The 21,765-nt window shown below is 43.5% G+C and overlaps 2 protein-coding genes across 14 annotated transcripts in view; one reads left to right on the top strand and one right to left on the bottom strand.

The window, feature by feature from the left end:
* Positions 1–885: 885 nt before the first annotated feature.
* The window catches only part of LOC135254214 (E3 ubiquitin/ISG15 ligase TRIM25-like), a 25,865-nt gene continuing 4,985 nt past the window's right edge, over positions 886–21,765 (bottom strand). For 6 of the 11 annotated variants that reach the window (XM_064334326.1, XM_064334325.1, XM_064334323.1 and 3 more), the window contains 3 exons: positions 21,427–21,586; positions 20,569–20,619; positions 19,036–19,926 (listed from right to left, as the gene is read on the bottom strand). In XM_064334326.1, coding sequence (XP_064190396.1) covers positions 19,394–19,926; positions 20,569–20,619; positions 21,427–21,586 — 744 coding nt within the window. In that variant the 3' untranslated portion in view covers positions 19,036–19,393. The other 5 variants (XM_064334327.1, XM_064334328.1, XM_064334330.1 and 2 more) reach the window with 5 other exon arrangements.
* Positions 7,920–16,361, top strand: LOC135254186 (GTPase IMAP family member 8-like). Of its 3 annotated transcripts, none has more exons than XM_064334173.1 (9): positions 7,920–8,616; positions 10,495–10,593; positions 10,712–11,413; positions 11,624–12,319; positions 12,543–13,361; positions 13,902–13,976; positions 14,310–14,393; positions 14,504–14,587; positions 15,280–16,361. In XM_064334173.1, the coding sequence occupies exons 2-9, from the start codon at positions 10,587–10,589 to the stop codon at positions 15,498–15,500; spliced, it is 2,688 nt and encodes an 895-aa protein (XP_064190243.1). In that variant the 5' UTR covers positions 7,920–8,616; positions 10,495–10,586; the 3' UTR covers positions 15,501–16,361. The 3 variants fall into 3 exon arrangements, with proteins under 3 accessions (XP_064190243.1, XP_064190242.1, XP_064190241.1); XM_064334172.1 differs by lacking the exon at positions 10,495–10,593 and having other exon boundaries at positions 7,920–8,197; positions 8,320–8,616; XM_064334171.1 differs by lacking the exon at positions 10,495–10,593.

A 21,765-nucleotide genomic window follows, 5' to 3' on the forward strand; every position in this document is an offset into this window, starting at 1 on the left:
CTTTCACACAGAGATGTGAATCTGTGGAACACTTTGCCAGGTCATGTAGCAGAGGAAGAGACTCTGGGAGCTCAGATCCAGGCTTGGCGCAGTGCTGGATGCTCTCTAGCTTGCAGGTGAATGATCAGACTGGAGGAGCTGAATGGACTGTTCTCAACAGGAAAAATATTTGTACATACCTACTTGTTCTCCACAAATTCAGTTGTACAATTCATACTAAAATTTTTGATAAAACTATCAAAATTATGTGAAATATCAGGGACAGAAAGGTGAGGTGTATTTAAAATATATAAGACGCATAGTCTGTTAAAGGAGATAATGTAAAGAAAAAAAATCAAGTGGAGCATCTCATATTTCTTACCGCTTCTCAAAGGACCAGTAATACATGGATCTCTGGCACCATCTGGTGGTGAGGACTGAATGTGCACCTTGTCCTCCAACTCTTCCAGATTTCTAGCTTCACCTGGAAGCTTTGTGTGTCCAGCCCTGACCAATCACATCTCAGGACCCCAGCCCTGATCAATCCCATCTCAGGAACCAAGCCCTGCCCCTGACCAATCACATCTCAAGACCCCAGCCCTGACCAATCACATCTGAGGATCCTCACCCTGTTAAATCAGTGCACAAACATATCTGATCTCCATGGCAATCAGTGGCCAGGAAACCCTTTCAAATAAAAACTTCTGAAGCAGAGATGTGTTATATATTGGGCTCTAAATGCAGTTGGTAATATTTAATAATGAATTCTCTATTTTCAAAATATTATTACATACATAATACAAACATAAACAGTAAACACAATTAAAGGCAGAGTATGGAGGTAAAAGTCAAAATTAAACATGCAATGCTAAAGAGAGACAGCATAATTAGAAAAAAATATATATAAAAAAAAAAAAACACTTCTAAGAGATCAAAAGCTTTCCTAAATGTTTGTGCGTTTCAACTGACCCCAGGGAAGTAATCCCATGTTTTCGGAGCTAAAATGATGAATGTTTGAAACTCTTACAGGTGAAACTTCCAAGTGAAATTTTAAAAATATAATTTTACTCTTAGTGTAGATTCTTGATTAGCCCAGACAGTGTGTGCAATGAAACCTATTTCAGAGCTGTTGGTTCAAAGGCAGAAAATACATGTGAAATAGCTCCAAACAGTGTGTACAGCAGTTAATTAGGTGTCTAAAGGTGTCAAGAATCCCCTATCAACTATCCCTGTAACATGAAAATGGAGTCACAACAGTAATTTCACCAAATCCCATTAAATCAGATTATGAAGCTGTATAATGAGCCCAATATATAACTGAATTCCCTCTCTGTCTCATCTGAGTGTTTTTCCCTCTCTTTAATTACAGCTGATCTTCGCATTCACTCCCTGCCTCATCCCAGATCACACAGTTTTACAGAGGATCCAGAAGTATAAACCCAAAACCCAGGATAGAGGGGCTGAGTGAATGTGGTCTGGACTCTGTGCAGGAGGGTCATTGTGTCAGAGACGCTGTAGAAGGACAGAGTTCCTGCCCCGTGATCCAGGTACACTCCTACTCTGGAGGAGCGGGGAACAGGGATTTCAGTGCCCTCATTATTGTGCCAGAAAGAGTAACTGGCGGCATAAAGGCGCAACATCCAGGACTTGTTATTACCTCCCAGAACACAGTCATAACCCTGCCCTTTCCTGCTGATCTCTTTATATGACACTGCTATATTAACCCCACCCCCACTCCACTCAGCCTCCCAGTAACAGCGTCCAGACAGACCCTCTCTGCACAGCACTTGGGCCCAGTACTCAAATCTCTCTGGATGATCAGGATATGACTGGATCTCTTCCACACGGGTCACCTCTCTGTTCCCCTCAGACAGACAGAGGTATTGATGTGCTGTGTTGGGGTCCAGTGTGAGCTGACAGGCATCTGTTGGAGGAGAAGAGATCAGTGAAGACATGAAAATTTCAATTGTTTGTGTGTTATTACTTCAAGCAGAGTGTTATTGTCAATTATTGTGACACATTTAATGATTAATTAATGCAGAAATCTAGGTAATTCCAAAGGCAACTGTATCTTATTCCAGGTACATTCCCTTCAGTTATATATTCCTCCAATGTATTTAATTAATCAATCACTATTATATCAATATTAATTATTTGGTTTTTGTGTTGTGTCGGCAGTGATAACGTACCAGGAAACCAGCACAAGAACAACACCATCAAATATGAAAATCGCTCCTTACTGTGAATATTGCACAATTAAAATGTTTTTTGTTTTAACATATAGAGCTTGAATTGTGTGGCCCATGGATGGTTGTGGCCCTAAATGACAGCATAGAGCATTTATGCCCCCAGCCAGCTCTGACTGCAGGACATATATTATCATATATGATCCATATGTTTAATACCAGGAGGCCTGCAGCTGAATTAACAGGGATCTGATGGAGGAGAAGATGTATGAGATCCCTAAAGCAAGTCCGTTATGGATATTAAGAATGATAGAAATAATCTTTTACTTCATATTACCTATATTCATTCTTTAATTTAGGTTGAATTACAGACTCACATTGTAAGAAGTCCTCTCTGGTCTTGGGCTCTAGAATATTGACTTCTTTCGCTGTAAGGGGAGATCACAACAAAGTTGAGCCCCTAAGCTTACCTTGTTTCATTATTTCCTGAAGAAACTGAAAGCTATCCAGAATGCAGTGTCAGAATCAGACTCAGTTATTTATCATCCTAAAACTGAGTAAAGATGCGATGAGAGGAGACAAGATGGAATCATTTCATGAGAAAACTACTGAATATTAGAAGATCTTCTGTTGGCAGCTCTAAGAGGAATTTTTTCATAAATTTGTTATCTCCACTCATATCTCCACAATATCTTGCATCCTACCGAGTAAAAAATAAGCCAAAACATTACATTACAGGCATTTAGCTGACGCTCTTAAGCAGAGTAACTTACACAACTTTTACACAGCATTTACACTGCATCTATTTACACAGCTGGATATATACTGAAGCAATGCGGGTTAAGTATCTTGTTCAAGCGTACAACAGCAGTGTCCAACCCGGGAATCAAACCTGTAACCTTTAGGTTACAAGCCCAGCTCCTTACCCATTATACTACATTTCCACCCAAAAAACATATTTGGTTCCCTGAAGGTTAAACAGATCTCTGAGCAAAAATCTTTTAGGTTATAGCGCCTTAGTCAGCAAAGACTGCCATCTTACATATTGGGTGCTTTGCAGGTCTCACACAGGTCCAATTCACAAGAAATGCATACAAACTTTTGGTCCAGCAGAGCTGGCAAGGAATTTAAAAGTGACTCGTCACATATATAGCGTGTGACACAGACTGAAGTATCACTCACCCCTGTATTAATGTAACCTATGAAAGTTCTTTTGATGATGTGAAAGCAAATCTTAACAGAGCACCCTAGCCAGTGTGTTATGTGCAGTGGCTAAGCACACTTTCTGCAGCAGAGTGTGTCTACAAACCTTTTCCAGGTACTTTGATCAACTCCATCGTGAAAACATCCTCCAGTCTCTCTTTCAGTTCAGAGACAGATTTCCTCACAGCCTCAAAAGAGACGTGTGGACTGACAGTGATGCTGGGTAAGTCTTCAGGTCCAACAGGGGCACAGAGAGACTGACAGCTCTGCAGAGAAACAGACAGAAAATCAGACATTCAGACAGGGACACAGAGAGACATACAGGCACACAGACATACAGAAAACAGTCTCAATAAAAGATTTCTGCGTAGATTTGAGGGGAAAATCATTGTAAATGAGGAACACACCTCACCATGTGTGTGCAATGTACATAGTGCAGACTGTCAGAGAGCCAGTGATGTTACCTGGAGGAACTGGATGTGATCCTCTGTGCGTGAAAACTGCTCCAGCTCAGCATCTCTCCTCCTCAGCTCAGCAATCTCCTGCTCCAGTCGCTCCAGGAGTCCTTCAGCCCGACTCACTTCAGCCTTCTCCTGATCTCTGATCAGCTCTTTCACCTCAGAGCGCCTTCTCTCAATGGAGCTGATCAGCTCAGTAAAGATCCTCTCACTGTCCTCCACTGCTGCCTGTGCAGAGCGCTGTTAGGAGACACAGAGAGGAGGGCTGTACATTTTAACTAGGCCTTTCACTCAGCTCTTACTGGGACCCCAGACAGCCTGTTCCCCACAGTGTGGCTCAGTGGGATCGAGCCCCACAGGGCTGGAAACTGGGCCAACACTGGGCTCCTCACTGGCTGACTGGAGGAGAGCCCTGACTGAGCCCTGAAATGGCTCTTCCAGCAGCCAGCTGTTGTCTTCTCCTCTGGTCAGTACCCACCTTGAGTGACTGCACAGCCTGTCTCAGATCCTGCAGCTCCTTCTCTCTCTCCTGGATTCTCTGCTGGAATTTACTCTGTGTCACCCCCAGCTGCTTCTGTGGATAGAATATTTTCCCAGTTATTTCTTATCATATAACAAGGCTGAATGATTCAACTACATTTTCACATTCTAAATTAAAAAGAATACTTGTATATGTTTAATGTGCAGTGGTTTAAGGTTTCATTTGATGCATTTTTCTCCAGGGTAGAGGTTCTGCCAGCCAGAGGGAAATACTTTTGGGGTTCTGACATTAGGGGACAAATAAAATAATAGTGGACAAACCAATTAAATTGTTTCTAAAATGCACTGGCAGTTCAACAGTGTGACATTTTCACTTTTGAAGTCAGAAAATATTATGCTAATTAATGGGAAGCGGCTAATTAAATTTGTATTAAAGCAAACAGCTGTTGTTTTCTGGCATGTTGAAAACTGCTGGTTAAAAATGTTAGTCCTTACTTGTTTCTCAGTCCTTTCTGCTGCAGCTGAGACTGTATCATGGCCTTTGTGTTCATCCATCGTACACAGATAACAGATACACTGCTGATCGGTACGACAGTACACTTCCAGCAGTTTGTCATGATGAGAGCAGATCTTCTCCTGCAGGTTTCCAGTGGCTTTGACCAGTTTGTGCTTCTTTAACGCAGGAAATTCATAGTGAGGTTGGAGGTGAGTTTCACAGTAAGAGGCCAGACAAGCAAGACAGGACTTGACGGCTTTGCGCTTTCTCCCAGTGCAGAAATCACACTCCACATCTCCAGGTCCAGTGTAACAGTGAGCAGGAGGAGCAGCTTGGAGTCCTGTCTTCTTCAGTTTCTCCACCACTTCAGCCAGCATAATGTTTCTGCCCAGAACAGGCCTTGGAGTGAAGGTCTGTCTGCACTGGGGACAGCTGTAAACACCAGTATGATCATCCTGATCCCAGCAGCCCTTAATACAGCCCATACAGAAACTGTGTCCACAGGGAATAGTCACCGGATCCTTCAGTAGATCCAGACAGATCGCACAGCTGAACTGGTCCTGATCCAGTAAACCTCCACCTTCAGCCATTTTACTGCTCACACTAACAGAGACAGAGTTAAGTTTCGTTTCTCTGAAACTGCATGACAGAGAGAGTGGGAGTGACTTCCTGGTTCAGCCCACAGCTGCAGGAGGTGTGGTGTTGGACTGAGGCCAGGCTGAGCAGAGCAGGCTGAGCAGAGAGCGCAGATTCCTGAGAAATATTTTATCTTAGGGGTCAAAGGGTTTATTTATTTAAGGTCTGTGTGTGTATTGTGAGCAGTAACGGCCTGTGTGCACATGCATAGATGTACTACAGGTGCATCTGATCTGAGTACCCCAGAAATGCACACATAATACATGTAATATAAGTGGACAGGTAATTTTCCTGCCCAAAGTTGACCTAATTATGAATGGAAACAGTGAATATTATACAGAAATGAAATGGCTCTGTGGTTTCAGTTGCATGTGCAACAGGAAGTAGTTCCAGCCCAAAATAAGGTTAAATGTGATTTTTGAAGAATAATAATGTTTTGGAGTTACTTGACCTTTATTTTCCTGCTTAAAACACACAAACTCACAAATACCCCTCTGAAAGTTATCCTTTTATTCAATACATTCTACTCTGCACAGAAGAACTTATTGATCCGATCAAGAAACGTTTTGAACCATTCCAGTTACACACCAGGTGACACCCTTGCAGAAAAGTGGCTCTTCTGGTTTTCAGAGAGAGAGCGAGAGAGAGAGAAAGAGAGAGATAGAGTATATTAAACAAACAAACAAATAAAAATCTTTACCATTCTCCCTTGTGAGTTCTGGGTAAAAATAATTAACTGAAGTAACACACGGTAGCAAGCTTTTCAGCTTTGAGCTTTTCAGTCTTTTTTCAGCCAGGTTTGTTTTATCTCAGTCGCTCTCTCTCAGTGAGCCGATCTCTGTGTGTGCCACTCAACCTGCAGGCGAGGACTTCCACAGTCATGTGTCCAGGGTCCACTCTTCGCAGTGCATTGCTGTAAGAGAGCATGTCATGCTCAGTCAATTTACCCTCTATACATAAAGGTCAGTAAATAAATAAATAAAACACTAAAGCCTGCACCTGCACCCGCCTTTTCTGGATGAGACTGAGGACCCCTGCTTCACAGGGCCTCTCCACCAGAGTTAGGAGGCCAACCTCGGGCCCCAGGAAGGAGGAGTTTCTTTCTCTCTCTCGCCTGTGATGTCACTGCACCCATAGGGGATTCCAAAAGTGACATCTCTTTTTGTTTAGGGTTTTTTTTTCAAGTGAAACCACTGTCTTTGACAGGTGTTTTTGTTTTGTAGTCGCATCACTGTTCTTCATCTTCGCCTGGCTATTTATAGATGAACTTGATTATTAATAATGATTAATACTGATTATTTTTCCAGATTATTCAGTAGGTTTTTGGTCATTACCTGTTATTATTAATCTGTTTCTTATTGTTTCATGGTGAAAATGTCATTATTTGAAAATTAGCCATTTGATATTTGTTAAACAAAATGTCTAATAGTTACACAGTTGATATAGTAGGGTTTTAAATTCTGAAATAAAAAATGCTTTTTGTATTGTATCACTATGAGGAAATTCTCTCTGAATTTGTTCTCTGGAACAATGTGAGGGAGCTAACTGAGAAATGCACATCTTTAACTGTTTAAAACAGGGTTAAAGATGAATGTTTCTTCTTTCCTTTTGATCTTTCATGTATTTTACATGAAAATAAGTAAGTAAATAAGTAAATAAATAATTAATGAAATGAATAAATAAAGCACTGAGCTATTTGTTTGTAGAAAGAAATTGCTCTCTATAGGTTGTGAACCTTTAGATGCCATGTTCTCTTCTTTCTTTTTATTTCCTTATTTGCTCCACAAGAGTTTTTATCGCAAATAATAATCTGATAATTAAACTAGAAGCGTCCTTTTCGATGGTCTGGATCCACTATTTTATAGTCATTTCTTGATCTGAATTTTGAATTTTTTGTGTGTATTCATAACTATTCATTTGAAAATTAATAACTCACAGAGAAATCAAGAGAACAACAATAACTGCTGTTATCTCTGTTATCTGTTGCTCTTAAATCTTCTCCAGACTGACTGCAGGTGAATGGCCAGCAAACCCAATACTCTGTGAAAAGAGTATTTTCTGACTGAATTCTCACTGAATGCTTCTACATGCCAATCAAACAAATATGCTCAGTGTGCCCCCCCAAGTCAGATTTTTTAAAATGACATTAAATATGGTGGAAGTTGACAGGTGGCATTTTCTGTCGTCTTTTCCCGGAGCACATGATAATGACTGTAAACACATTCCATTCGTTCCTCTCGGTGTCTTACGGGAAACACCAGCCACCAAGCCCCCCCACCCCCCCCACCCCCCACCCCCCGCCCCCTCCAAGCCAAAACACACCTCTTCTCTTGTACTTCCTGCCCACACTTCTGAAACAGGGTCAGATTACATGCCAACGCACCAATGAGAAGGAAGGTCTGAGAGACGGGTTTGTGTTTCTTGATCTGCTCTCTGTGGCGAAGCAAACAAACCTTTTTAATCCAACCCTTTCACCTGAGTACAACATCACTCTTATGAAACAGTGCACTCAGGGGGAGTGGACAGTGTGTAAATGATTTTCATAAGGGTCACACACCATTTGCATCTTTCCTATTGGAATTCCTCTCCACATGAAGTCCCTCCTCCTCTTCCCTGCTAACCTGCAGTCTCGCTGTGAGAGGACTGGGTGAGAGAGGGGGTACAGGGACAATCGGAGGCAGAAGCTCTGCTGCACCTGTGGCAGGCGCCCCTTCCTGCTCAACGGGAGGATCATATTACTGCGTTTCCCCAGGCAACAGGTATCTGAGGCCAGCGGGGGGTCCAAAAGCCTAAACCCCCAATCCTGCCGTTGAACGTGACTCACCCAGTCCCACCTGGCTTAAACGCATTTACCTGTGTTTGCTCACTCTGTCCCTCCCAGGTGCACAGCACAGTGTCACACTCAGCAAACCTGTTCCTCCTCATTCTGCTGGATCTGACCGCGGGATTTAGACACAACAGGGTTTTGCCTCCTCCCAAAGAGAGCACTGAGAGGACGCCGTATCAGTGAAGCGAATCCAGCGCAGCAGACTTCTACTTTATCACATCTGCACTCTCATTCAAAATCAGCTGATTTAAAAACAGAAAAATCTTTTAGGCAGAGTCAAGTGTCCACGGACCGACGGGGGCAACAGAAGAAAACAAATGGCAACTGACTCGTCGCTACTGAGAAACGATGGTGAGTCTTGAAGTTTTCACCTGGTGGGAATGGCTGTGAAATGGCAGAAAACATTTATTCTCCTTTTAATAATTACAGCAGTTATATACATATCACCTGTCCCTGCCTGTTTGTCATCCAGTGAAATGGGTCTGTTCCACCTGCATGTTGTTCAAATTAGCAATAGATACCGCAATGTAAAAAGGCACTGTGTTTTTTCAGTGAAGTATTGCAGTATTTACTGTATAAAAAGCACTGTTTTTTTACAGTGAAGAACTGTTGTATATGGTTGTATATTTGACAAATTATCAACAAGCAAAGGTGTTTTCAGATTGGTGTTTTCAAGCAAGGGTGTTTCTCTTACTGTTCTACACTGCCATAGTACCATAAGTACAAATTTATTTATGAAAATGATGTGTTATTGGGTCTCATTTTGGTTATTGTGATTACCAGTACAAAAACTTTAGGTTAGTGTGATTACCTGTACTGAAACCTTCTATTTGTGTGATTACCTGTACAGAAACCTTTGGTCAGTGTGGTTACCTCTACTGAAACCTTCAGTTTGTGTGATTACCTGTACTGAGACCTTTGGTTAGTGTGATTATACTAGACCTTAGTGCAGAATGTTTCCACACTGGAAAACATCACGCATGAAATAAGGGCTTGTTTCTACACAGCGATTCTGTGTGTTGCTTTTACATGTTGATCTCATGTGTTAATGATCTACTTCAGAAGCCGCGCATTAATTAACAGAACAGGAAAAACAAGTCTCTGTGGTTCAGTGCGTAACCACTTCCCACAAACATTCCAGTTGCACTCACGTTTACTTTGAAGTGAAGCACTTCTAGAGTGAAACTCTAAGAGATCAGAAATTTTTGTGCTCCTCATACACAATACTTTGCAGGATCCAACTTCTTAGCCTTCACAAATTTTTGGCTAGCAAATAATCATAGTTTCTCAGGTGTGATTTTTATGACTACTGTTGTTTTTGTTTTTGTTTTTTTTATTTTGTTTTGGTTATAGAACGTGACGTGCATGAGCGGGACAGGATATGGAGGCCGTACAGCCCTTGCTTGCTAAAAAGATCGTTTAAATTGTGCAGACATTGTTCAGAGATTGGGGGAGTCCTGTCTTCTTCCCTTTTAAGCAGCATTTGCATTGAATGCATCTGCATGCTTGTAATCAGAAACCCAGTCCTGTCAAATTATTCTATTGTAACTTTATATGAGAGCTTTGGATTTCTTCAGTACACATACAACCAAACGAATCAGTCAAATGACCTCCAGAAAAACATTACACATTGCTGTGGAGGTAATTTATTGCAGTGATCAAAATAAGAATATTCATCATGGAATATGAGGAAGTCATTAAGGAAGGGGTGTGGCCTGAAACGGCTCTGCATACTTACAGTAAACAACAAGGAACAGGGAAGAAAATATCTTGGGTCATTGTAATTCATCGTAATCTTCTTGTTTCTGATTGGTGGGGAAGTACTGTGGGCTGTGCCTAATTTTCGAGACACAGTTCTGTGATCACATCGGTTCTGAAAAGCGTCTTTTTTGGTATTATGCTTTGTGTCTTCTATTTTAGTTTTTCACCCCAAAGCTGAAGTTTCTTCTCTTCCTAAATATGTACAGTATTCCAATATTTTATCTCCAAGAGTGAGCATGAGTCTGCATCCCCGAGGCCTTGTTCTTTTAACCGTGTGAAATGTGATATCACAAAAATGTTATGAAAGATGTGATTAGAACTGAACATTCTAATGCTGATGTAACGATCACTTCTGGTAATTGAGAGCAATGGAGCTCTGGAACACTGGCTTCTGAATTCCAAATAAACATTCCAAAAAAACTACTCTATAAAAGGTTAAAAATTACACTTCTTCTCATGTCCTGCCAGGGTCCAGTTCTGACAACATTTCTCAAGCAATGCCAGGCTCTGCTGCAGCTTTTGTTCTGTGGGTGGTTGCAGAACAATAAGCAGCATTTGTCATGAAGGGTGAACCCTAGGATAAAGATTGCTCCAATATCATAGCCAATTTAGGTAGCAGTTTAGCAGTTTTGTGTTCCAGCATTTAGCGCTAAATGGTTCTCGATTCTCTGTTTGCACTCTGCAGAGAGTAAAGAGCTGAGGATTGTTCTGCTGGGAGGAAGATGGGGTGGGAAGAGTTCAGCAGGAAACACCATCCTGGGAGAAGAGAGGTTCGAATCCGGAAGACAAAGAACAGCAAAGAGCGACGACCGGCATGCAACAGTGGCTGGCAGGAAGCTGATCCTGGTTGATACGCCCGGGTGGAAAGGTCATTTATCTCTCAGGGAAACCACAGAGGCGGACAGACGAGAGATCAAGCAAAGTGTGTGCAAGTGCCCTCCCGGACCCCACGCCTTCCTCCTGGTTGTTCCTGTGGATTCAGCCTTCACCGAGGAACACAGGAGATCGCTGGTGGACCACCTGACGCTCCTGGGCGACAAAGTCTGGAAATACTCTATGGTGCTGTTCACCTGCGGTGACTGGCTGAGAGAAAAAAGCATCGAGGAGCACATAGAGACAGAAGGAGATGCTCTGCAATGGCTGACAGATAAATGCAGAAATAGATTCCATATTCTCAACAACAAGAACAGGGAAGATCCCACTCAGGTCTCACAGCTGCTGGACAAGATTGAGGAGATGGTGGCAGAAAACAATGGCGGCCATTTTGAAGTTGATGAAAGCACTCGTCAAATGATCCTGACGAAGAAGATGGAGGTGGAAGCAAAGGCAACAGAAAGGAAGATGCAGACAGACAAACGCAGAGAGGAGCTGAGTAGACTCCTCCAGGGTAAGGTCACTTCCACATGACTCAGATGCAGAGCAAATGGCTCCAAAATTACTGCAAAAAATAGTTGACTTTATATGTAAATGACTCTAAATATTAGCTTCTCAGGATATGCCCTTTAAAACATTGCCATCAAAAGTTCTTAATCTTGTGCTCTCGTGCCTTCTCTCAGCTGTCTCTACAGTTGTCATTTTTCAGTTTTCTTTCTTTCAGGGGCAGAGCAGCCCACAGAACTCAGGGTGGTTCTGCTGGGGAGCAGAAACGCTGGAAAGAGCGCGTCGGGGAACACAATCCTGGGCAGCGAGGAGTTTGACATTAAGAAAGGGACCTTGAAGTCTGTGGTGAAACGCGCTTGTGTGGAAGGGACGCCCATAACCATAGTCGACACTCCCGGCTGGTGGCAAGGTTTCTCTGTCCGCGACACTACCAAGCAGGGGAAACAGGAACTGACACGCAGTGCGTCTCTGTGTCCGCCAGGACCCCATGTCTTCCTGCTGGTCATCGACACGGATGTGGCCTTCACCGAGAGGCAAAGAGAAGCTGTGGAGGAACACCTTCAGCTCATCAGTGGGCGTGCCTGGAACCGCACCATGATTTTATTCTCCAGAGCTGATTGGCTCGGAGCCAAGTCCATCGAGCAGCACATAGAGGAGGAAGGGAAGGCTCTTCAGTGGCTGGTGGAGAAGTGTGGGAACAGGTACCACGCCCTCGACAACAAGAACAAGGACAACAAGGCTCAGGTGGCAGAGCTGCTGCAGAAGATGAAGGAGGTGGTGGCGGGAAATGGCGGGAGCTTCCATGAGGTGGATGGGAGAGCCCTGCAGTCCATCGAGGAGGACAGGAAGGCCGTGGAGGAGAAAGCCAAGCGGAGGATGACAAAAGCCAAGGAACAGAGGAAGAGATTCCAAGGTGAGTTCATTTTCAATGTCATGACTGCACGTGGTCAAGGTAAGAGTGGAACGTAGTTGCAGAACTGTAATATGATCTTGAACTTTCATATCCTGAAAGTAAATTGTAAAGAGCTGACTTTGATGGGTTCTCACTTAAAAGAACTCCCCTCAGCTGTGGTGAAACTCTATATGGTGGTGAGGATAAGCAATGACTGTCTGTTTCATGTTGATTGACATTGTAGGGACAAACATCCATCTTCCTGAGATGAAGGTGGTCCTGATGGGGCAGAAATCATCGGGGAAGAACGCGGTGGGGACGACCATGTTGGACCGGGATGCGTTCCCCAGCTGCGAAACCGCGTGTTGTGAGATAGAAGAGGGCGTGGTTTTTGGGAGACGGCTCACAGTTGTGAACACCCCAGGCTGGTGGGATAATTCGGCAAGGTGCACCTTGGAGCAGGACAAAGAGATCATGAGGGGACTGTCTCTGTGCCTCCCAGGGCCCCATACTGTCCTCCTGGTCATCCCTGTAGACGTGGCCTACAGAGAGAGACACAGGAGGGCGCTGGAGGACCACCTGTGCTGTCTCGGTGAGGACGTCTGGAGACACACCATCGTGCTGTTCACCTACGGGGACAGACTGGGAGAGACGAGCATGGAGCAGCACATAGAGAGGGAGGGCTGGCCCCTCCAGTGGGTGGTGGAGAAATGCGGGAACAGGTACCAGCTCTTCAACAACAAGAACAGGGGCGATGGCGCTCAGGTGGCAGAGCTGCTGGAGAAGATGGAGGAGATGGTGGCGGGAAATGATGGGGAGCAGTTCTCTCCTGACATGAGTCAGGTCTACCGCGAGGTGGAGAACGAGCTGAAGAGGAAGGTGGCTGAGGAAATGAAAGTATGCTATGTGGAGGAAATGAACTGGAGGGAAAAAGAACTGAAAGAACAATTTGAGGAGGAATGGAGGAGGAGAGAGAAAGAACTCTTTGAGAAGTTTGGAGACTCATCAGTGAAAGGCAAACAGCCAGCTAAATTAAAAATCAAGCCTTCCACTGCTCTGTCCTGTGAGTACACTGATAACGTTGTAAAATTGTGTGTACACTACACTACTTTTCATCTAATTTATTCTCTCTTCAAGAGCACCCATTAAAAATGTCACTCACTTCAATCAGTTCCCCAGGGACCCACCCCACCTGATTTGGCTCTTGATTTGCCTAATTTTAAGGTCATGAAAATAAATGGCTTTTATTTATCAATACATTTTAATGCATTGATGAGAATAAAAATCCAGATCAATACTCAATCATAAGCTCTGCATAATTAAGTGATAGCTCCACTGAAACAAAAACAAAAATTAACAGTCTGAGAGCCGCTGACGTAGTCAGAGCACCCCAGGGTGGAACTTAAATAGGCTTCTCTGAAATTTCTGTCTGTAGATTTGACATAATGGAACCTAACTATTCTAGAATAGAACACAAGGCAACTATTGGTTGATTTATACAGGAAGTTACACGGCATACTCCTACTCTCAGGCAGTTCCTTAAAGTCAGACCTGGAGGATCTGTCAGATTGAAAAGTAAATGCATTAATGTTGTGTTTTACAGCAAAGGAAAGAAAAATTCGGAAGGAACAGAGAAAGAATGAGGAGAAGACAAGTCAAGACAACTACCCGCAAAAACGTGAGTCATATCACTCATCAGCTGTGTTAGGACTCCATCTGCATAGTCTACCTGTAGCTCATCAGCTGTGTGAGACCTTCATCTGCATGGTCTACCTGTAGCTCATCAGCTGTGTTAGGCCACCATCTGCATGGTCTACCTGTATGTGCTACATCTGGAGCAGAGTGTTGGCGGAATGTTAGAACTGGGATTGATACAGTCACTCCCCTAGCATTCCAAGTCTGTCTCATTGTGGGCATCAGCAGGTTATTTCAGTTAGGTGCATGTTAATCCTGTGGAAACGCATGTATAGATGCCTGTGCTGACTGAACCTGTTGCTGTGTGATTGGACAGTGAGCGAAGGGATGGTCTCTCAGAGTCGAGGCTGGAAACTCCGTTTCTGGATGAGGAACAGCCTTGAGTTTGGCCCACCCAGCAGTAAGTGATGCTTACTGATGTGTTAGTGATGTACATTCACATTATAGTTTTGCAGAAACGCATGTGTAGCTGCCAGTCATAACCAAGCCTGTTGCTGTGTGGTTTCACAGTGAGTGAAGGGATGGATTCTCAGAATAGCAGCTCGAACCTGCATTTCCGGAGGAGAAACAGCCTTGAGTTTGGCCCACCCAGCAGTAAGTGATGCATCTGAAGCATCCCCCATCTGCACACACATCAGCCTACATATACAATATTCCACATACGGTACATACATTCCGTATAGCCCATTAATATTCCATAGAGCCTACTTATATTCTTCTGTGTGTTTCATTGTTCTACATCTGACAGAGTTTACGTTCAATAATTTCAGCCCAAAACAGGTTTTATTCTGGGTACATCCCGCACCAGGGATCTACACCTAACGTAAAAATCAGGCTAATGATATCAAAATGTTTTCATTCTGGCAAACTGAAATCACACGTCTCAGACACATGCCCTCATCAATGAACATGTTACTCACACACACACGCACGCACGCACACACACACACACACAAAGTACATTTAGAGAAGAACTTCCATAAGTAGGCTACACTTTTAAAAAAATACTCAGTAAAACTTCAAAATCAAAGGTAACTGATGTAGTCCTTATTGTGAGTCGTTAAAATATTTTCTTCCCAAAAATCAGTAAAGATTTTTGTGTGTCTGTATCATTCATTAATTCCTCAGTAAATGCAATCAATTATTAATCTCCACCATTTAACTGCAATAAACACACACTGAATATCCTATTTTTGGTGAAGTTGTGCACATTCACATTATAGTTTTGCAGACACACATGTGCAGCTGTCAGTCATAACTGAGCCTGTTGCTGTGTGGTTTGACAGTAGGTGGCAGCACTGAGCAGATGTGGACAGAGAGCACTACAGGCCCGCAGGAAGCCCTGAGGAAGAGACGCCAGTCTTGGTCGCCCTCCACCTTCTCAACCGCCTCGACTGGACAAGATTCCGGAATTACTTCCCGCTTGGGTTCCCTTCGGTCCTTAACCATCTCGGAGTACCCGGCCGAGAGCGACGCAGCACTTCCTCCCGGCACAGGAAGCCGGTAGCAGAGGCAGGACACTAGGGACTCACTTCTCTCAGAAGGGGGCAGTCAGCTGGGATGGTGTTTCTCAATCAGTCCCGGTGTCCTAGCCTTTAGATAGCCTGGGGGGCTAGCTTAGCTTGCTAGCCATCAGGATGAGTAGGAGAACCCTGCAGTGGGCCTCGGTGCCCTGATGGAAACCATGGGGCTGTGTAGCTAGTCCACTGCAGAGGGGGCTGTTTAGGTCACCATGTGTGGGGTGGCCATTTGTAAAATTTGAACAAGACACAGGGTATCAACATTCTCTAATGTTTATGAAACAACCATGTGATCTTTAATGACTCAATGTGTCAGGACTCTTAAAACTTTGAACCTTTTTCTTCACAATCTCACCTAGAAGGCTGGACCTTCTACAGCACAGTGTCCCCATCACTACCTTTGGACAGTGGGTTTCCTGCATGATTCGGTGTGTAGACTGCCCCCTACTGGCTGAATCACCAGCAGCAGGGGTGTACTGTAAATAGGGGCACCGTCAGGGATTTTGGCGGTGTCCCAGTTTACAGGGGTTTTAAAATGAAGAAAAATTCATTATTTCATTCCGGACCAGAATCCTGTTAAAGTTTTATATTCAAACGTGAAGTAACAGGTGTCAAGTTCTCCATATTCCATATTCTTTTTGCTAAAAAAGAGAGTGAGAAAAAATGTCTACCCCAATGTTTTCTACAGTAAAATGTTCAGCGTCCACTCTGGACCAAATGTTATCAGTTAGAGTTTAATTAACACTGTTTTTGTTGAATTAACACTTGTCATTTAACTGTGTTGAGTACCTGTAACTCTTACTGATACACACTCTAAAATACAAATAAACATTACTACATTAATATTTTTCAGGTTTACACTTCTCATTTTACTGTGTAATTTTCTCCAGTTTCTGAACAGCTGATATAACATTATGGGTACAGGCTATAACAACAGACACAAGAAGTGAGCTATCTGCAGAGTACACCATTCAAATATAAACAGGAAGTCAGACAAACTCATGCTGCCCCCGGGCACCTGGCTCTCCCCTCCCTGTGATGGCCTGACTCCACAATGCAGGAGCGACCTGCCCCCCTCAGTCCTACTGAATCCCCAATGCAGGATCGACCTGCCCCCCTCAGTCCTACTGACTCCCCAATAGAGGAACACCCTGCCCCCCTCAGTCCTACTGACTCCCCAATGCAGGAGCAACCTGCCCCCCTCAGTCCTACTGACTCCCCAATGCAGGAGCGACCTGTTCCCCTCAGTCCTACTGACTCCCCAATGCAGGAGAGACCTGCCCCCCTCAGTCCTACTGACTCCCCAATGCAGGAGCGACCTGCCCCCCTCAGTCCTACTGACTCCCCAATGCAGGAGGCGCACCTGTGCCCCGTCCTAGACTCCTGTCTCCCCAATGCAGGAGGACCTGCCCCCTCAGTCACTGACCAAGCGAGACGCCCCTCATCAGAAAGCAGAGCCCTCTCACTTCAGAATAACCTGAAGACCAATTTCCTCAGAAAACATACCCCCCCCCCACTTATCCACCCTGATTCCCATTCCCCTCTTCCACATCCCCCCCTCTATCTACCCTATGTGCCCACATTATTCCAGCTTCATTACGGTCTTCATTACGGCTCACTGTTTCTGCAGGCTAACATTAGCACAGCAAACAGCCCTCAATCCTTTAATCCATTAGCCATCAACTGCCACGTGTTTGAGTGTTTTATGACTGCCTCATACTGTTGTGTTTTTAAATAGCTAAATTGCTGCGTGTACACTGCCCCATTCATATATGTGCACCGGACCTCGTTCTGGCCAATCACATCTCAGGACCCCCCACCCCGACCAATCCCACCGCAGCTCCCCAGCCCTGGCCAATCACATCTCAGGACCCCCCACCCCGACCAATCCCACCGCAGCTCCCCAGCCCTCACCACTTGCTCTACACGGCTTCTAGTCCAGGTCCTGTCGCTCCTGGAGTTCTGCTGGTGACCCTTCAACTGAATGCAGTGGAATGCGATGTACTGAATGGATGCATATTTGCAAATCTTTTCGGACAGTTTACAATGAGTATTTATGAGTAAATGGCCTATGTGTTTTATGTATGTCATGTGTTTTATATGCCACTTATAGCCAAAGACACATCTCCACCTGTGCAGATTATAAAGTTTCTTTCAATTTCAATCTTGACCATAAACAGGCCTGGAGTCATAAACATGATGATAATGAAAAAACTGGATAGATGAGCAGAGCGAATGTGGTCTTGATTTGTATTTAAATCAGGAGTGTCAAACTCTGTTTCTGGAGATCCTGTAGGTTTTCACTTCCAACCCTAACAAAGAACGTCTCATTCAACAGCTAGAGATATTCATGAGCTGTTAATTAGCAGAATAAATTTACAGCACATTAGTATTTTTAGAGAAGGATAGCATTGTTGACTTAAATCCACTTGTATATAATGTGAAAAGTGAAAGAGGAGTAAAGAGCTCTTTTTCTCCAAGTGTGTCAGAGAGGGAGTGACAGGTGATGAAGACGCTGAAGAAGATGATGGACAAGCACAGGGACGAGTTCTGGGCCAGCGGATCAGGAAGTTGTGCCATGGTGGAGTTTAAATGTAAACCTGTGGGATGAAGGACCTCCAGGAGCAGGGATGGGCAGTCCACATATACACCTTCAGTGTTGTCACCTATTCTGATGGCTGTACATATTTCTGGTTGAGTCCTGTCAGCAGAACAGAGGGAGCTATAGATGGTAATGAGGCATGGTAAAGTTCACCTTGATAACAGGATACTTTATTTCACACAGAGTTATAAATCTGTGGAACACTTTGCCAGGTCATGTAGCAGAGGCAGAGACTCTGGGAGCTCAGATCCAGGCTTGATGCAGTGCTGGATGCTCTCTAGCTTGCAGGTGAATGATCAGACTGAAGGAGCTGAATGGTCTGTTCTCATCATGAAAAATTCTCATGTCCTTATTCTTATGTTCTTCACATATTCATTTATTGCATACAACTTCCAATAAATATGTTTAAATTGCATGAAATATCAGAGAGGGAAATGTGGAGACATTTTAAATTAATTAAACGCAGTCTATTAAAGGACGACATATGAAGAGAAAAAAATGTAATGGAGCATCTCATATTTCTTACCTCCTCTCAAAGTGCCTCGACATAGCTCAGGAGGTAAGACTGATTATCTGGCAGTCGGAGGATTGCCGGTTCAAACCCGCCCTGGGCACGTCAAAGTGTCCTTGAGCAAGACACCTAACCCCCAACTGCTCTGGCGAATGAGAGGCATCAATTGTAAAGTGCTTTGGATAAAAGCGCTATATAAATGCAGTCCATTTACCATTTACCATATTACAAGGCTCTCTGGCACCATCTGGTGGTGAGGACTGAATGTGCACCTTCTCTTCCAGCTCTTTCACTTCTGACCGATTCCATCTCTGGTCCCAGTCCTGACCAATCCCATTTCAGGACACCAGCCCTGACCAATCAATGCATGAAACCCTCCCAAAGAAAAAAAAACTGCTGAATGCAGATGTGCATGATTGCAGATGATTATTTTTATTAATTTTATTATTTTTATTGATCAATTCCCAATTTCCCAGCATTATCACATAATCAATCCAAAAAGCAGCAGCAGACAGGATTATAAAACACCTTGAACTGAATCTTGGCCGTGACAGCAAACTAAAATAAGACAGTCACCGTAAACGTGATGAGAGTGCGAGCAAACCCCAGAACAGATGGGCTGAGTGAATGTGGTCTGGATTCCATTTTTATTTCAACCAGTTAATCTTTTAAAGTTCAATATTTCATTGAATTGAACTCATTTTCTGTCGCATTTCAGTGTTTTTCCCTCTCTTTAATTACAGCTGATCTTCCCTTCACTCCCTGCCTCATACCAGATCACACAGTTTTACAGAGGATCCAGCATTCCAAACCCTAAACGCAGGATAGAGGGGCTGAGTGAATGTGGTCTGGACTCTGTGCAGGAGGGTCATTGTGTCAGAGACGCTGTAGAAGGACAGAGTTCCTGCCCCGTGATCCAGGTACACTCCTATTCTGGAGGAGGGGGTAACAGGGATTTCAGTGCTCACAGCATTGTGCCAGAAATAATAACTGCCGAAAGAGCGGCACAAACTCCAGGACTTGTTATTAAATCCCAGAGCAGAGTCATTAATCAGCCCTTTCCTGCTGATCTCTTTATATGACACTGCTATAGAAACCGCATCATCCCCTCTCCACTCAGCCTCCCAGTAACAGCGTCCAGACAGACCCTCTCTGCACAGCACTTGGGGCCAGTATTCAAATCTCTCTGGATGATAAAGATATGACTGGATCTCTCTCACAGGGGTCACCTCTCTGTTCCCCTCAGACAGACGGAGGTGTTGATTTGCTGTGTTGGTGTCCAGTGTGAGCTGACAGGAATCTGTTGGAGGAGAATAGATAGTGAAGACATGAAAATTTAAATTGTTTGTGTGTTATTACTTCAAGCAGAGTGTGTTTGTCAATTATTGTGACACATTTAATGATTAATTAATGCAGAAATCTAGGTAATTCCAAAGGCAACTGTATCTTATTTCAGGTACTTTCCCTTCAGTTATGTATTCCTCCAATGTATTTAATTAATCAATCACTATTATATCAATATTAATTATTTGGTTTTTGTGTTGTTGTGTTGGCAGTGATCACGTACCAGGAAACCAGCACAAGAACAACACCATCAAATATGAAAATCGCTCCTTACTGTGAATATTGCACAATTAAAATGTTTTTTTTTTTAACATATAGAACTTGAATTGTGTGGTCCATGGATGGTTGTGGCCCTAAATGACAACATAGAGCATTTATGCACGCAGCCAGCTCTGACTGCAGGACATATATTATCATAAACGATCCATATGTTTAATACCAGGAGGCCTGCAGCTGCATTAACAGGGATCTGATGGAGGAGAAGATGTATGAGATCCCTAAAGCAAGTCCGTTATGGATATTAAGAATCATAGAAATAATAATTTTCCTTCATATTACCTATATTCATTCTTTAATTTAGGCTTAATTACAGACTCACATTGTAAGAAGTCTTCTCTGGTCATGGGCTCTAGAATATTGGCTTCTTTCACTGTAAGGGGAGATCACAACAAAGTTGAGCCCCTAAGGGGGCGAAATAGCTCAGGAGGTAAGACCGCTTGTCTGGGAGTCGGAAGGTTGCCAGTTCAAACCCTGCCCTGGGCATGTCGAAGTGTCCTTGAGCAAGACACCTAACCCCTAACTGCTCTGGCGAATGAGAGGCATCAATTGTAAACCGCTTTGGATAAAAGTGCAATATAAATGCAGTCCATTTACCAAAGCTTAGCTTGTTTTATAATTTCCTGAAGAAACTGAAAGCTATCCAGAATGCAGTGTCAGAATCAGACTCAGTTATTTATCATCCTAAAACTGGGTAAAGATACAATGAAAGGAGACAAGATGGAATCATTTCAAGAGAAAACTACTGAATATTAGAAGATCTTCTGTTGGCAGCTCTAAGAGGAATTTTTTCTTAAATGTGTTGTCTCCTCTCTTATCTCCACAATATTTTGCATCCTAACAAGTAAAAAATGAGCCAAAACATTACGTTACAGGCTTTTAGCAGACTCTCTTAATCAGAGCAACTTACACAACTTTTACACAGCATTTACACTGCGTCCATTTATACAGCTGGATAGATAATGAAGCAATGCATGTTAAGTACCTTGCTCAAGGGTAAGATGGCAGTGTCCAACTGGGGAATCAAACTTGTGAAGTTTATGTTACAGTATAAGCCCGGTTTCTTACCCAATATACTACACTGCTGCCCTGTTCCCTTTCAGAAAGTCATACTTTGTTCCCTGAAGTTCAAACAAAGCTTTTGATTGAAAATATTTTGGGTTATCCCATAGCCACAAACCTTTTCCAGATACTTTGATCAACTTCATCGTGAAAACATCCTCCAGTCTCTCTTTCAGTTCGGAGACAGATTTCCTCACAGCCTCAAAAGAGACGTGTGGACTGACAGTGATGCTGGGTAAGTCTTCAGGTCCAACAGGGGCACAGAGAGACTCACAGCTCTGCAGAGACACAGACAGAAAATCAGACATTCAGACAGGGACACAGAGAGACATACAGGCACACAGACATACAAAAAACAGTCTCAATAAATGATTTCTGCGTAGATTTGAGGGTAAAATCATTGTAAATGAGGAACACACCTCACCATGTGTGTACAATGTACATGGTGCAGACTGTC

This window comes from Anguilla rostrata, chromosome 4 (genome assembly GCF_018555375.3).
Source record: "Anguilla rostrata isolate EN2019 chromosome 4, ASM1855537v3, whole genome shotgun sequence".
NCBI classification, from domain to species: Eukaryota; Metazoa; Chordata; class Actinopteri; order Anguilliformes; family Anguillidae; genus Anguilla; species Anguilla rostrata.